This window comes from Monocercomonoides exilis (genome assembly GCF_001643675.1).
Source record: "Monocercomonoides exilis strain PA203 chromosome Unknown scaffold1-2713096, whole genome shotgun sequence".
Lineage (NCBI taxonomy): Eukaryota > Preaxostyla > Oxymonadida > Polymastigidae > Monocercomonoides > Monocercomonoides exilis.
In genome coordinates, this window is record NW_027150546.1 from 1,602,121 (window position 1) to 1,618,284 (window position 16,164).

Genomic DNA, 16,164 nt, shown 5'->3' on the forward strand with positions numbered 1-16,164 from the left:
TTATAAAAAAAGACAAAATATAATTTGTTTTTCTAAAATTGCATGCGAATCAGCTAAAGTTAAAAAGAAAAAAATGCTAGAAAATAATATCGTTTTTATTTTTAAATGATTGAAAAAGAAAACTTTTAACAAACCAAAGATTGAACAAATGCAAAATCTATTTGATCAAATTTACCATAAAAATTATTATTTTTTGATCGCAAATAAGATAGAAAAATTAAAGAGATTGAGCCAATTGATATTAATTTTACAAAATTCAAATTGATCAAATCAATTAGAATTAACTGAATAATTTCAAAGCATGTACAATACGAACAATTAATCTTCAACGATTCTTATATATTTATAAAACCTTCAGAAATGGATGTACATCAAAATGCTTCTTGTAATTTAAAGCAATGTGTTATTCGTTTGAAGGACATTTCGTATGTACATTTTTAAAGCAAAAAATATTTATATATTGTTGTTGAAAATAATTTTAGTGAAACTTCATCAAAATTGCAGTCTCAATCAATATTGCACGATTTACAAGTTTCAATTTGTGAATCTTCAAAAATCGTGCTTGAAAAAACATTAAATACGTTGTTTTTTGACACGCTGTCAAAATTTTTGGATATTGACATTGAGATGGAAAAGAATATTTTTCATCTTTTATATGTAATTGCCGTGCAATTTATGCTTTTGAACGGACAGACATTTTGTGAGTTTTTGCATTCTAACCTTTGCTTAAAAATGAAAACGTCACTTGTAAAATTTATAACTGACAACTATTTTGAAAAAAAATTTTTCAAATTTAAGTTAAGGCCATTTTCACAAGGAAAAGAAAAATCAAGTAATTATTTTGATTATTGCTTCGAAGGTTGCATTTCATTGGCACTTTTGTCAAGAACCTACCTTTATGATGATGATCTTATTAAACGATTCATTGCGAAATGTCTTAAACATTATCTTTGCACGTATGACCAAGACGAGGACTTAATAAGGAAAAGAGAAATTTTACTGTACACAATTGAAACAATGAAACAAAGTTTGTTGGAATGAGCTTCCTTTTTATAATTTTAAAGTAATAATTTCAATTTTTCAAAAATTCAAATAGATGGACTTAGATTTTTCAACAAATTTGACATCCATAAACTCGTCATGGATGCTCTCAAACTTCACAAAATATACAATCATCTTTCACTATTATCTATCATTAGTGCTATTGGCATAATGAGTATCAATTGTTTTTCAAAAAAGGAGATGGATTCATGCTATTTGTGCTTTAGGCAGATGGACATTGTTGCTTTATTGGGTAAAATCACAAGTCAGCTCATTGAAAAAGAGGAAAGCGAGATAACTGATGCCATATGGGAACGATTGTGCTCAACATTACGCAAATTTATTTTAGTTTTTCCACTGCTTCTCCCTGACTTCTTATTTGCCAAACGATCTGATCAGTCTGGCAAAGTGGCACCTTCTTTGTTGTCTTCAGATTCAGATGGCACAAACCTGCGAGAAGTCGGAATTTCTGGGTTTTGTTCAAGATCATCATCACAATTATTGACATCAACTTCATCTTTTGATGCATCGCCAGCAATTAATAATTCATCCACAGTGAGAGACAAATACTTTCCGATAGGCTCTAACTTTGTGGACAGTACCGTTGCAAGAACGGAGCATTTTTGTGAATTCTCTCTTCTTCATCAAAATCTATTGAAAATCCAAGCTAAGCAGTTTTCAAGCAAAAAATCGCTTCTTTCTTTCGTTTTGTATATTGAAGGCAAAATTAATCCTAGGGATATTGAACCATATTATTTAAGATATCTACCAATTATCAGGGCTGATAATATGTCAGAATTGCTTTTTTCTTTGTGGGAAAGCTGCCTGGTGCGTAGCACATGCTTTAATGAATGTTATGCTATTTGCAGAGAAGGCGGATTTGGACAGTGCATCCGTTCTGTTCCTTCTCTTTCAAACACGTCAGCTTTTTTTTTGTTTAGATATTTCCATTTATTGATAAATTTGTTGTTCCCTCGGAAATTAAAATGCGGAAACACGATTGAAATTTTATTGAAGAATGAAATAGAGTCTTGCGGAGTTCATGACTTGCTATATGCATGGAAGGGAATTTTTAAGAACAAAGAAGCTATCGTGTCAGATATGTCCAAATTGTTTTTTATTTTGAAATGTTGAAACAGAAATGGAAAAATCTGTAATTGCGTATATTTTCTAACAGCTTAATCATGATTACCTCAAACAATGTGTTTATGAAAACTATTTTTTATTTTTTTATTTTTTTAGCAGAAAATTGGAAATATCAAAAAAGCAAGGTTTCACGAACTCTCTCATGTTGTGAAAGGAGTTATTAACAAGACTTACGCAATGATTACATATTTTTGGAGTTTTTAATAAGGTCAATGTTACCTTGGGACGAATATTGTATGAGTGAGAAAGACGCTTTTCAATGGAACAAATAATTTATTTAATTTTCTAAACATTCAAAAAAAAATATCATTCAAAAACAAAACAAAAGGCATTTTCAAAAATTATAAGATAAAACAAATCAAAACAAATGGAAACCAAACGCAAAATCCACTAAAACTTTATAAGACGTTAATTCGGCTTCACTTTTTTCACAATAAACATAATGAAACACAGACTCCCAATGACTTTAATTGCAAACAGGCAGCACCAGCAGAGAAGCACAATCAGCACACCATCCAACGTGTGTGGAATATATTGCAACAGAAAAGCCACAACCAGAGAAGCTACAGGAATAGGTGAAAAGCCAATCTGTATGGCAACACTGTTTGTATTGTCATATGTCAATGAGAGTGAACCTCTCACACACTCATTTAGAACAAAATGAGATCTAATGATTGAGTAAGTGTTGGTCGGAATAGAATTCAGCTGACAAATGAATGAGTGTTTCAGCCAGTCAACAGCACACTCCGCGCAGAAGAATAGCAGCGCATAGAAGACAAGTGACGAGTGCATCAGCTGCTCTCCCAAAAAGGAAAGGTGTGATGCGAGGGACTTCAGCGACATGTTGCGGAGTGATGACAGCAGCTGCCGGGCAGAAGACGTGCTGAATGAAAACGACTGCGATGTTGGGGAAACAGTTTCTGAGATGGTGGAGATGATTATGAGAGATATCTGCACAATCAGGTTGACACGCTGCACAGCATCACCACATGTGAGCTGATGCACAGAAGATGCCACATTCTTCTTGAACACATTGGACTTCAATTCTGAGAACTGTGATGAAATGATCAATGCAAAGAGATAAGTGGAGTTGGAATGGAAAGCAACAAGGAGAGTGACAAGATGCAGAAGAAGGACGAAGCAGTGGACAGCTGAAGCGATAGCTGTGAGAGAAAAGGAAAGAGGAAGCGCATAGCTCGGAATGGTATGGATTGATGGATCGCAATCCTCTTCTTCGATATCTTCAATGTCCTCTCTATCTGCCCAGTCTGTTGCTTCTGTTGCGTCTGCTTCAAAACTTCTGGCTTCTTCTTGTTGAATGTCAACAAATGAGTCATCTTTTGTTTCTTTATCAATTTTTGCGTAGTTGATAATGTGAATATCATCAGTTGCCTTCTCTTTCTTGTTAATTTTCGCTTTTTTCTTTGCCATTTTGTCTTCTGTTCCGATTGAAGAATCAACAACTTTCCCTGGAACTAACTGGACTTTTCTATTTTTATTCATTTTTTGATTATTTTTTTGCTGGTTCTCGCTTCCATCAGAGCGTCTCATTCTCGCAGTATTCATTACAGGCGGAAAAATTGTACTTGAATCAGAGCAAATTGAATGAGTTGTCACAGAAGAAGGTTGAACAAAAGAAGCAGTTGGTGAATGCGAACGAGACGACAAATCTAAAGGCAGCTCAAAAGAGTCTTCTTCAGAATCCAAAGTTGCACTGTTCGTTGGATGGAGCGGAACTGGGGAAACTAAAAGAGGACTGTCTTCATCATCAGTCTGAATATTTGAGTCGGATTCTTTTTGGCTGCTGAATGGAAGCAGTGAAAGAACAGACTCCCCGTTTTGATCAACAAATTTGACGTGCTCTCCTTTTTCGAGATTCGAACATGTGATTTGTGGAACAGAAGAATTGTGTGCAGGTAAGTGTTTGCTTTTATAAGATGGAGAAATAACAGAAGAAGTTGAATGAAGCAGCAAATGCGAAGGTGAAGTGGCAAGTGGAGGTGATCTTGAATGTTTGCGATGGTGCCTTTTCGAATGGTTATGTGATGAGCGAGAAGGCGAGTGCTGAAGGCTGAATGAGAGCGAAGAAGGGGTCTCAGCTTCTGCTCTTTTGCCGGCTTCGTCGCCTTCGCCGCTGGGAGGTGTGTTGATGAGGCGCGGAAAGCCAAAGAGAGAAAGCGTGGACGAAGCCGATGAAAGTGTGCGGTGGTCTTTGCGATGTGTGTAGGAAGTATTCGGAAGCTGAGATGACGAGGCAGATGAAGATAATGAAGATGAAGAAGAAGAAGAAGATAATGATGAGGAGGAGGTGGGTAAGGTGGATGAGGAACTAGCTGATGATGAAAAAACATTAAAGGCTTTTAAAAATGAGCCTTTTTTTGTCAAAAACGAAGAAGATCTGCTAAGTTTCATGGGATTTTGCTTTTCATTGTCTGGGTGAGGAGAATTGGATACTGTGCGTCTGCTGCCGTGTGAAGGAGATGGAGAGCGAGATTTATGTGACAAAGAAAGAGGTGACTTATGAGATCCTTCGACCAAGCAATTTCGGGGTTCCTTCTCTTCCTTCTCTTCATCTCTTCCAATGGATGCTGCAAAAGAATTATCAGAACTTATTTGAACTTGCAAATCATCAGGAATGTCATTGTTATTATTCTTTGTCATATGATGAGAGGAAAGAATTCTTTTTTCATCTTTGCCCGATGAAGAATTGTTTCCAGAGCAAACGCCTAAATTTGACGCGTCTTCTTTGTTTATCTCAGTGTTTTCTTGCAATTTAATTCGACTTCTTTTGCGTTTGTAAATCCACTTCTTCAATTTAGTAAGTTGTGAGCCATCCATCATCACTAATTCCTCTGTAAGTTCCAAAGGAACGACAGTAAACACTCCAAGCATCTTATCTGCAACGTCACCCATGTTATATAGGAAAAGGGTTTTTAGTGAAGATTGTTGCTTCAAAGTGTGATATAATGATGGAATGTCGACAATTTTGAATATGAGCAAAAAAGTAAATATAAACAACACAAAGCGTAAGGTATCCGCCTTTATTGAGGGATGAAATACAATATTCCATAACTTTGAAATATTTGTTTTTTGTTTGTGGCAAAATCCCTTGACTGTACCAAAGCATAATGCAATAAGTGAAACAATGAATACAGTAAATGTAGAGAACAGGCGAAAAGGAAGTGTTGTAAGATAAAACAACACAGAATCGAGGCACACATACATCCCAAGCCAAATAGTTTTTTCGCACTCAAAAATATATCGAACCCAATTTGTTTCGATTTTTAGTTTTCTTTTAATGGATTCAATCTGTTGAAATAATTGTGGAGAAATATTTGGATGCGCGTAATGATTTTTGATTTGTTTATTATCATTAGAATACTTCCTATCTTTGTGCGTCTCGAAAGAAACTGATTCATATGAGAAATTGCTTTTCTGAGACGGTGAAAAGGCCTCTATTTTTGGTGATGTTAGACCAACAAGATTCAAAAATGATGAGGATGTTGGAGTTTTAGGGGCATTGATTGTTTCCATTTCTGGTGAAACAAGAAAAAAAAAAGATATTTAACAAAAAAATTAGGGGTAAAGAAAATTGAGTCAAAATGCGAAAAGGTTCAAAACATAAAAAACAAATAATGTGATTGATATTTTATTGAAAGTTTTTCATATTTCTTGTTTCGTTTCTGATATAAGAACATATTTCTTTCAGAATTAATTGACATAAAAATTATATACTCTTTTCACAGTCTCATGTCAACCAGTGAACCACTTAGGTTGAAATTTTATCAAATGGATGACGAATACAATTTAATATCACAAAATCGGATATAAATAAATGAGATTTTATTCTTGTTGATTTTATAAGAACAAAGAAATTGTAAGTGTCTAATAAACATTTCTTTTAGCACGCAACTGTTGCAGTATATAACAAAATTAGTAGATCAAATAGAGATATAGACAAAAATCACGCAAAAATAAATGAAATGCATTTAATACACTTTAACTTTTTCTTTTCTTCATTTCTTTTTTATTCATTGCAATGGTTTTTTTTTTTTCCTCTTACAAATCGTTAAGATAAAATTCATCATCCTCATCGCCTTGTGGCACTTCGACATCTTCTTCATCGTCATGCTTCAGATCAAAGCGCTTCTGCAGTTTCTCGTCTCTCTTCTTCTTGTCTCTCACTTTCCTATCAGCCTGTCTTCTCAGTTCTTCTGCTTCCCATCCAGGCTCTTCTACTTCTCTCTGCTTCTTAAACGTTGCATTGAAAAAGGCATCAAACTCTGCTTCATCGTCTCCAATAAATATGTTATCGAAGATGGTTCCTGATTGAACTTGCCAGATATCAATAGCCACATATCTGAACCAAATGCTCTGCCTTCTTTCTTTTTCTTCAGTGAGTTGCATGTTTGGCACACGAGGCTTTTGCCAAGGACCCATCCACATCGGATTGGCAATTGTTTTCTGAATCCACTCACCTCTATATAGAGGATTACGAATAATTGGACGATACCATTCTCCATCAACAGTATCATTCCAATCCTTCATCTTTGTGGCATTTGGATCTGGAATATACTTCGGCTGATCCCAATCAGCTGGTTTAATATCTTTTGGATCTGGTATTTCTTCTCGGTCATCCCATTCTTCTGGCTTCTCTGCATCAGGATCCTCAACCTAGAATGTTTATCATAAATAATGGAATATTAATTTTTCTTTTTTAAAAAAATTGAACATACAAATCGAGGTGTGTACCAATTGCCCCACTGATCCTGAAATTCACCCCAATTCTCTTTTTTGATATCTGTTTGCAAAACATATGATCCGTTTGCGTACAATTTGATTGCATACAAATGGGTCTCTTTGTCATCCTTGGATCTGATACGTGCTCTTGATTTCTGTTCTCTTCCTTCATGTCTGAAAATCGCATGAACTTGATCGTTGATTGATCCACATGTATCAGGCCCAAACATCAATTCAAATGGAGTATCACCGTTAAAGTTTTCTTGGTCAAATGGCTCATTGAAAAACTTCAGATATGATCCTGAACATTTAATATCTTGAGTTTGTGTCACTGTAAATCCAATGAAAAGATTCTTTCGAAAGTTTGTGACAGTTTCTCCAATGTCTGCGCTGATATGATAATATCTTTCATCTTGCGATGTCTTCAATCCTTTTGAAGCTTCGAGATGATAGTACTTTGGAGGTCTTTCCCATGTGAATTTACCAGCTTTGTTTTCCTCTTGATGTGCAGTACTATATTTCCATCTTTGTGGCCATGTGTCTATAAAATATCAAATTTAGAAATCCCGTTTTTGCATTAATATTGTTTTTAAAACAATTTTTAAAAATCATCAAATAGGAAGCAAATAAATATAATAAGCACTAAAATGAAATAAACATACAATCAAATTGTTCAGCAAAATAAACTTTTGCTTCCACTGAAATGAGAAAACCCAAAAAAGCCAAAAACATGATCGAATATTGATCCGTTGCATAAAATGATTATCAGCGAAACGAATTTTTCAAACTTTTTTTTGTCAATAAATCTGCAACAAGGAATGAAGAAGAACAATAATGTCTGTTATTTGTTATTTTTGTTTTTATGTTTTGAAAATTGATTTTCTCTCATTTAAGTTTTTTTTGAAATTTTTGTTTTCAATAATTAAATACTACTCATAAGCGCACAAATAATTGTTCAATCTCAGCAAGTGCATAATTTTTGTTCTGGTTTTGTTGGAAATCTCTGATATTCAATTAAAAGTTTATATCATTGTCCCCTCTTATTTTGGAGAAAAATGTTGAAAAAAATCTTATTTAGCTGCTTATTAAATTAGTAAATCTCAATAACTCTCGTTAAAAGCAGTAAAACAAAATAAAAGAAAGTTAAAAAAGAAAAAGAAAATACAACGAAAAAGTTACTAATGCTAACTAAACAATAACTCTGGTTAATCATCAAGGCGTTATGCCAATCTAAAAGTTATAATCTCAAAATTCATTTACGCAACGACTGAATACTTTCCTGCATCTCTGGTGTCGCCTTTGCCAGTAAATTTCAGTGTGCTCTTTCTAACAGTTCCGGAAGTTGCCCATTGTTCAACAACAACCATGCCAGAGGACGTCATGCTGTGGAAGAAGCATCCGTGATTTCCGTGGTTCCAGTTAGGATATCTTCCATCGAAGAAAGTTGCAATGGCACAGCCCTTTTTCGGGTATTGGGTAGGTGTGATCTTTGGCCCTTCTCTCCATGTTTTTACCAGACCAATATCTTTGCAGAACCACTGAACAAGAACAACACATTGGCCATTGCCATATGTTTTGTGTCCAACGATTGAGTCAACATCCCCAGGGAAATAGTGCCCTCCTGTTACTGGTGCATCTGGTTCCGGTTGTGGCTTTGGAGGTTGAGGTTGTGGTGGTTGTGGTTTTGGTGGCTGCGGCTTGGGTGGCTGAGGTTTTGGTGGTTGAGGCTTTGGGCCATTTCCGGGAATCTTCAATTTTTGTCCAACATATATTAAATTCGGATTAGAGATACCATTCAAATCAGCAATAGCTTTGACTGTTGTTCCATATTGTTTTGCAATTTTTGATAATGTATCTCCCGCTTTCACAGTATATATAATATAATCATCACTTGGTGTTGGTTTTGGAGGCTGGGGCTTGGGAGGTTGTGGTTTTGGTGGTTGTGGTTTTGGTGGTTGAGGCTTTGGTTTTGGTGGTTGAGGCTTTGGTTTTGGTGGTTGAGGCTTTGGTTTCGGAGGTTGTGGCTTTGGTTTTGGTGGTTGTGGCTTTGGTTTCGGAGGTTGTGGCTTTGGTCTTGGTTTGGGGGTTGGTTTTGGAGATGGCTTTGGTTTCGGAGGTTGTGGCTGAGGCTTCGGTCTTGGTTTTGGAGATGGCTTTGGCTTGGGTGAAGGTTTAGGCTTTGGCTTTGGTGTGGGTTTTGGTTTTGGTTTTGGAGTTGGTTTTGGTTTAGGCTTTGGAGATGGTTTTGGTTTTGGCTTTGGCTTTGGTGATGGCTTTGGTTTAGGCTTTGGAGATGGCTTAGGCTTTGGCTTAGGCTTTGGGGATGGTTTGGGCCTCTTTGCTCCATCAATATCTTCATCTTCTTCGAGATCAACTTCGTTATTCGCAAAAGAATCGCCTCCGTTTTCATCAAAATCATCCTCATCTATCATTTCATCTGCTTCTTCATCTATGGTATCTTCGAATACAATGGAAGGCTCATCTTGAAAAGCAATCTGCTCCTGAACAAACTCAGTTCCATTTATTTTATAATCATCATTCTCTTGTTCAAATTCGACGAATTCTTGGGCAAACGCCGAAATGAAAAATATGCTCCACAAAAGCATCTTTCAATTATATGATCAGAACAACCTTAGTTTATATGAAAACTGTTTCTATTCAAATTTGTTCATCTTATTAAACGAAATTGATAAACTAATTATTCAAAATTAATTAAATTGAATATTTTTTATTAAATAACATTTTGTGAAAAATTTGTTTTTGGTTGAGTGCCAGAAAGTGATAAAAATATTATATTTTTACATTATTTGTACAAAAAATGAGAATTTGAATCCCGATTTTAATTGTTTTTCTATAAATAGAAAATTTTCTGATTTTTTCAGAAAAAAATCATCATTATGGAAATAAGATAATTGACAAATTATTTCTCCTCACATTGAAAAATTATTAATTACACAATCAAGAAACAATATTTATGAAAAATTGAATTTTGATAAACAATTTAATACAGATATCGCATAAAATACAGAACAAGATCGATTTCATAATAACTGCAAGAGGAATAATTCTGACAATATTCCTCTAAATACATCTCATTAATGCAAACTCATTTTATATGTAAGACTTTCAAAGTAGCTTCATTTGTGCTCAAAAATTTTTATTATTGAAATCTCAAATAAACTAAAAAAAATAATTTTTCACAAAATATTTTTTTAAAAAAATACTCAATTCTTTTAACTTTGAATAATTAGTTTATCAATTTCGAATAATTGGGACAAAATATGAGACTTCATGCATTTTCTTTGAAAAATTATGGACCTTCGATGAACTTTTAGTGATCAAAAATTTTGAAAAAAATTTGTTTATTTTTTGACAAATAAGTGAGGAAACAAAATATTTTGTTGGAAAGTCAATGAGACCTGTTTGCAGATTTGAAAATCAAATATATTTTGCAATCTGATGTAGGATTATAATGTTATAAAAGAAAAAAAATTTTTTTGTTTTGTCCAATAAAGGCTTGAAAGTCCGTATTTTTTCACCATTTGTTTTTGTTTTCAATTTATTTAATTCAACTTTGTTTGAAAATGTGATTGAAGATGAAGAATCAGAGATTATTGAAGATGCTTCACCAATAAAAAAAAATTCAAAATCTGCGGTTTATTCCTTCTTGCGAAATCAACTCGAATGAAAATTACAAAAGCCAAAAAAATTTTGGAATAAAATCATCTTGAAGCATCTTGGCAGGACGTTTTGAAACATTGGGATGAAACGCTTGACAATCTGCATTCAAAACACAAATACCGAAGTGAGTTGATCTATGATGAAGATGAAACACCACTGAGATTATCTGATAATTGCATAAAACCAGTTGCGATATCCTCGGAGTCTCCATCAGCCTATTGCCTTGATCCTTCTGGAGTGAGAAATGCGAAACTTGTGGCTGGTGTTGCCTCAGATGGGTTTTCTATGCCCACAATTGTTCTTTGGTCGAGTTCCAATATTCAGAAAGAGTTGACTCCTTTGCTATCTCCCTCGCTTTGTGTGTTGAGCAATACTAACTGTTTGATGAACTTTAATCTATTCAAACGATACTCTTTGCGTGATCTGCTTGAAATAATATTAGAAAGAAAGAAAAGAATAAAATTAACGAAAGAATGATGTTTGCTATTTGTTAATTCGCACAGTTCTCGCACAAACCCTGTTATTTGGGGAAAGTTTATCGAATCAAATGAAGACGTTATCACATTTGTTCCTCACATATCACATATTTCACAGCCTCTCGATAGAGGTGTTTTTGCTATTCTTAAATCAGTTTTAAATTCATCAATAGAAGTCCCTCAATCTTCAACTGCTTCTTTCAACAGAAAGGCTTTGTCAGACATCCTTCCTCAAGCTCTTCACTCTGCATTCGCTCCATCAGTTATAAAGAATGCCTTTGATGCAAGCGGAGTTTTTTTCAAATCATCAGGCCAGTTTTACGTAAAATGCCCAAGCACTTTTCATTTCCTTTGTCAACTTATTCAAATCATTTTGATTTTTACGGAAAACTGCTCACAAACGAAGATTTCTGTGAAAAGTGGGGAGAAGATATTTTTATTCGAAAAAGAGCGAAATATTTTGATGCCGAAGAAGAAACAGATAACATTGAAGAAACTCTTCCATTAAAATCAAAGAATAAAAGAGTTTATCGAAGAATTTTGCATGATGATTTGGAAAATATCGAAGAAGAAAATTTTGCAGATCAAAGTTCAGGAAAAAGAAAAATTCGAAGACTATTTGACCCAAGTTTTGTTTATTTTTGCTAATTGAGTCTGCATTTTTTGTTCTTTTTTTCTTTCAAAAAATTGGTTCCAACAAAAACACTGACCTATTCACATTCATCATCAATTTTTTTAAAGAAATTATTTCACTTAAAAATTTTTTAAATTCATATCCACACATACAATTATTTTTATGTGATTGATCAATTTGCTCCATGAACATATTTTTTTAGAAATTGTTCTCAAAGAACAAAAGATATAACCTTTAAAAAATTCTAAATTTAATTAACATTTTATTTTTCAGATAACCAGAGTCTCCAAACGTAAATACATGTTAAAAAGAAGTCCATTTTATTTAATTAGTTAACTATTTGTTTCCCTTCTTCTTTCCGACTTTCTTTGAATAGAATTCAAGTTCTGGACCTTCCAAGATATATCCATCAGCTCTTCCGCATTGACCTGGACGTGATGAAATGCGTGCAAGAAGTCTTCCAGACTGAAATTGTGCAGCAAGGGCTTCAGAGAGTGATCTGTGTTTATTACGCAATTGCATTTTGCGATGAAGATGGTCTGACATCTTCTTAACAGTTTCCTTTTCGGCTGCTTTCTCTTTTCCTCCTTTTTTGTCCTTCTGAGCTTTGGAAATCTTCTTTTTACCAATTGAGACGCCATAATGTTTCTCATACCAGGCCGCAAAAGGTGAAGCATCGATTTCAACAATGCATCCTTTGACGAGAACTTTCATTCTCACAAGCTCCTGTCAGTTAATCATGAAAATTAATAACAAAAATTTCAACAAATAGAGTACATATTTCATTATTTATTTATATATAAAATCACAAACATTGTTCGATGCATTGTAAACAACATTCAAAATTCTGCACTTGCGTGTTGTGACTAAATTTAATTTTAAAAAGAAATACTTTATTAACAAAAGCAAATATAAAGAATTATTTACCTTCAGAACCCCATGAAAAGTTTCCAGTTTCAAGGCGAAGAGCTCTGTGCTTGATGATTCCTCCACGGCAACGTACTGGATGGACACGAACACCACCAAGATGGGTCATTGCAGCTGGACGACCAATTTCATACTTTCTCTTTTTCCTCCACTCCTTTTGTTTGCCGCTTGTTGCACGGCGTTTGTGAATTGAGTCTCTGGTAATTCCTTTCAAATTATTCAAATATTATTAACATACAATAAGTGTAAAATATCAAAAATTGAAAAAATTCGAAACGTTGTTATGAAATGTTAATAAATATTTAAATTCAAGAAGGAATCAAAAAACATCAAACCCATTCAAATTAACCTAATTAAGGTTGATGTAACATAATTATTTTGTTTGATTTATTGCAAATTTGATCAGAGAAATATGATAAGGTTTTGCTATTATTTTGCATGTTAGTATAATAATTCTATGCTATTTATATTTTATAACGAATCGAAACTTTAAGCGTGGTGTTGAATGTTATTTTTGTATTTGCATTTGCGCTCAGTTCGTTTATCCTTTATCATTTTATCACTCCAAAACCAAAAGGATGTAAGTCGGAAAAATTGATATCAAAATCTGTTAAAATTATGAGAAAGGTTTTGTTAGTTATTACAATTGTACAACTATATTTTGAATCGGTGACTTGTTAAAAAATTTTTATTTAGCTGCATCTTCTTTCAAACTCATTTGCCGATGCTGTTTTGGAACAACTAAGTTTGACTTTTATATAAAAAATTTCTAGACAGAAATATTTCAAACTTCAAAATTCAGATCGTAATTCTTATCCAGTTAAACCTCATTTGACAGATGAACAAATTACGCACCATAAAAAAGACGAAGATGACGAGATGAAAAAAAATGAATCTGAAAGTAATCAAATGAAAACATCAATTAATCAACCACCACCACCACCACCACCACCACCTCCTCCTCGTCGAAGGAATGTTTCAGACGAAAGTACTCCTGTGAGCGAATCAAAAACACAACAAGATTTTCAAACACCCCAAAGGGAACAAGAGCAATCTATTCCACTTAAAGAACAAGAACAATCCACTCCACCCAAAGAACAAGAAGAAGGGAAAAGCGTCCTGTCAAAGATGAAGTCAGGGACTTTGAGGTTTCACTCAATATTCTCAGGATCAAATACGAATAAAGAAGATGAAAAGAATGAAAGCTCTTCAGAAGAAGCAGACTCAGATTCAACAGAAAAGCCGCAAAGCGACGAGAAGCCTGCCCAAAACCCGTTGCCTGCCCCGTCTAAACCAACAAAGACTCCCGAGGAGCTGGCTAAAGAAGCAGAAAAGAAACGTATCCAGCGCGGATATGTCATCGGAGAAATTCTGTCTACGGAGAAAACTTACGTCTCGCAGCTGCAGACGTTCGTGGATGTGTTTGTGAAGCCGTGCAGAGCCAAGTTGGCTGACCTGAAGCTGACGAACGAAGATGTGAAGACGCTTTTTGGGAACATCGAGATGATCTGCCAGATGAACGGGATGTTTCTTGCGGAGCTGCAAAAGTGCATCGACGAGCGGAAAGGCGAAGGCATTGCCGATGTGATAGGCAACATGGCAGTGTACTTCAAGTGCTACAACCCGTTCATCACCTCCTTCCCTGCCAGCCAGGAGCGCCTGAAGCAGCTGAAGGCGAACAACAAGAAGTTTGTGAAGTTTCTGAAGGAGGCGTCAGAAGACGACCGGTGCAACATGTACTCCATCGACTCCTTCCTCATCCTCCCTGTGCAGCGCATCCCACGCTACAAGCTGCTTCTGGAGGGGTTGTTAAAGAACACACTGGCAGACCATCCCGAACACCCGCGCATTTCAGAGGCGCTGGAGAAGATAACAGTGCTGGCACAGCTGGCGAATGACTCGAGAAGGGACTCAGAGCAGAGGCTGAATGTGGTTTCGTTCCTGCAGCGGATTGAAGGCCACGATGTGACACAGTGGGGGGATAGCATTGAGGATGGGCCGAAACTGGCGAAGGAGAAAGAGAAGGAGAAAGAGAAGAAGGAGAAAGAGAAGAAGGAGAAAGAAAGGAAGGAGAAAGAGAGGAAGGAGAAAGGGAAAGAAGGGGCGGTGCTGGACGAAGAGATTGATGCTGCTGCGATTGCCACGCCAACACGAAGGATGCTTTTGGAGATGAATGGCGTTGTGTATTCAGACCTCAACAACACTCAGTATGTTCTACCAAACCTCCTCTCACACCTTCCATCTGCTTCATCTGCTTCATCTTCTTCATCTTCTTCATCTTCATCGACTTCTCCTTCTCCTTCTGCCTCTGCTTCAGCATCATCAACTTCTTCTTCTTCTTCTTCTCCTTCTTCATTTTCGTCATTCTATGTGACAACACAGCAACAACTCAAACAATTTGTGCTGTCAACTCTTTCTGGAAATGCAATAAGCAACTTTTCTTCTTCTTCCTCTTCTGCTTCAGCTTCTTCTCCTTCTCCTTCTCCCTCTTCCTCCTCTTCGTCCAATACCAATCCCAACATACAGCCATTTTCTTTGTGTCTATTCAACGATGCTATTTCTGTGTGTTATCCAACATGTGGTATTTTGTCATCATCATCATCATCATCTTCTTCTTCTTCATCTGCTTCTTCTTCTTCTTCTTCTTCTCTCTCTCCTTTCCCTTCTCCTCCACTGGGCGGCATCCGAACAACCGGCACACACGCCCTCATCTTCGGCGAGCTGCTTCCGCTTTACTTTGTCGACGCCTACGATTTCTCTGAGTGCTTAGCAGAATCTGACTCACCCGAAATACAGCAAGCTCTTATCAACCTCTACACCCACTCAAACTTCGCTCCCCCGGCTTTATCTTCTTTATCCATTTCTGCTTCTTCTCCTTCTTCTTCACAACCTTCCTCTTCTTCTCCTCCGTCTCCTTCTCCATCGCCCGCCACATCACCTGTCTCTGCCCGCGCTCTTTCGTCTTCCTTCGCTCCCACCCAGCCGATGCAGCTGATGTCTCTTGCAGTCACCCTCCGCATCGACCCCAGCTTCCACCCGACCAACCCGAAAGTCGGGGGAGACACACAGCTCGCCCCGACAGGCTTCAGAGGGCGCATAGCATCGATGACGGACGAAGAGAAGGAAGCGCTGCAGAAAGTGAGAAGATTGTTTGTTGTCAGAGGCACGACAGAGCGCTTAAAGGAGTTCAGACACGCCTGGGAGGAGGCCATGACGACCGTCAGAGAGGCGAAGATGCTCACGTCGTCGGCTCCGGTTTCTCCGCTGCAGGCAAACAGAGTTCCGATGAAGTTTTAAGAAAAAAAATTGTCAATGTGTCTTTAGCTGATTTGTCTATATCATCAGTTTAGTTTGTTATTTTTTGGAAATAATTTTTTTAATTCTAAATTGGCCTCTTCTTATTTTTTCATTACAAAACTGAAAATGTTAAAATAGCGATTGCATTCCGATAACGATTGATTTTACAATAGCAGTAAATATTTAACCTTCTTTTTTTAACCTTTGTATGATGAAAAATGG

The 16,164-nt window shown here is 36.1% G+C and overlaps 5 protein-coding genes across 5 annotated transcripts; 2 read left to right on the forward strand and 3 right to left on the reverse strand.

Moving 5' to 3' along the window:
- Positions 1-2,138: 2,138 nt before the first annotated feature.
- MONOS_13165 (putative transmembrane anterior posterior transformation protein 1) lies at positions 2,139-5,762 on the reverse strand. The gene has a single exon (XM_067865846.1). It carries the CDS (start codon positions 5,719-5,721, stop codon positions 2,596-2,598), a length of 3,126 nt encoding a protein of 1,041 aa, XP_067736422.1. The 5' UTR covers positions 5,722-5,762; the 3' UTR covers positions 2,139-2,595.
- Positions 5,763-6,034: 272 nt separating this feature from the next.
- MONOS_13166 (putative calreticulin) lies at positions 6,035-7,674 on the reverse strand. The gene is made up of 3 exons (XM_067865847.1): positions 7,590-7,674; positions 6,924-7,468; positions 6,035-6,861 (listed from the first exon to the last, which is right to left on the reverse strand). The coding sequence occupies exons 1-3, from the start codon at positions 7,657-7,659 to the stop codon at positions 6,247-6,249; spliced, it is 1,230 nt and encodes a 409-aa protein (XP_067736423.1). The 5' UTR covers positions 7,660-7,674; the 3' UTR covers positions 6,035-6,246.
- Positions 7,675-8,376: 702 nt separating this feature from the next.
- Positions 8,377-9,414, forward strand: MONOS_13167 (uncharacterized protein; the record flags this gene model as incomplete). Its single annotated transcript, XM_067865848.1, has 7 exons — positions 8,377-8,407; positions 8,594-8,617; positions 8,837-8,872; positions 8,930-8,998; positions 9,056-9,103; positions 9,158-9,187; positions 9,242-9,414. 7 exons carry the CDS (start codon positions 8,377-8,379, stop codon positions 9,412-9,414), a joined length of 411 nt encoding a protein of 136 aa, XP_067736424.1.
- Positions 9,415-11,807: 2,393 nt separating this feature from the next.
- On the reverse strand, positions 11,808-13,000 carry MONOS_13168 (putative 40S ribosomal protein S8-1). Its single transcript, XM_067865849.1, has 4 exons — positions 12,981-13,000; positions 12,646-12,852; positions 12,532-12,584; positions 11,808-12,444 (listed from the first exon to the last, which is right to left on the reverse strand). Exons 1-4 carry the CDS (start codon positions 12,982-12,984, stop codon positions 12,055-12,057), a joined length of 654 nt encoding a protein of 217 aa, XP_067736425.1. The 5' UTR covers positions 12,985-13,000; the 3' UTR covers positions 11,808-12,054.
- A 21-nt stretch (positions 13,001-13,021) lies between these two features.
- On the forward strand, positions 13,022-16,110 carry MONOS_13169 (putative rho guanine nucleotide exchange factor). Its single transcript, XM_067865850.1, has 4 exons — positions 13,022-13,065; positions 13,140-13,272; positions 13,342-13,390; positions 13,448-16,110. The coding sequence occupies exons 1-4, from the start codon at positions 13,058-13,060 to the stop codon at positions 15,940-15,942; spliced, it is 2,685 nt and encodes an 894-aa protein (XP_067736426.1). The 5' UTR covers positions 13,022-13,057; the 3' UTR covers positions 15,943-16,110.
- Positions 16,111-16,164: the final 54 nt, after the last annotated feature.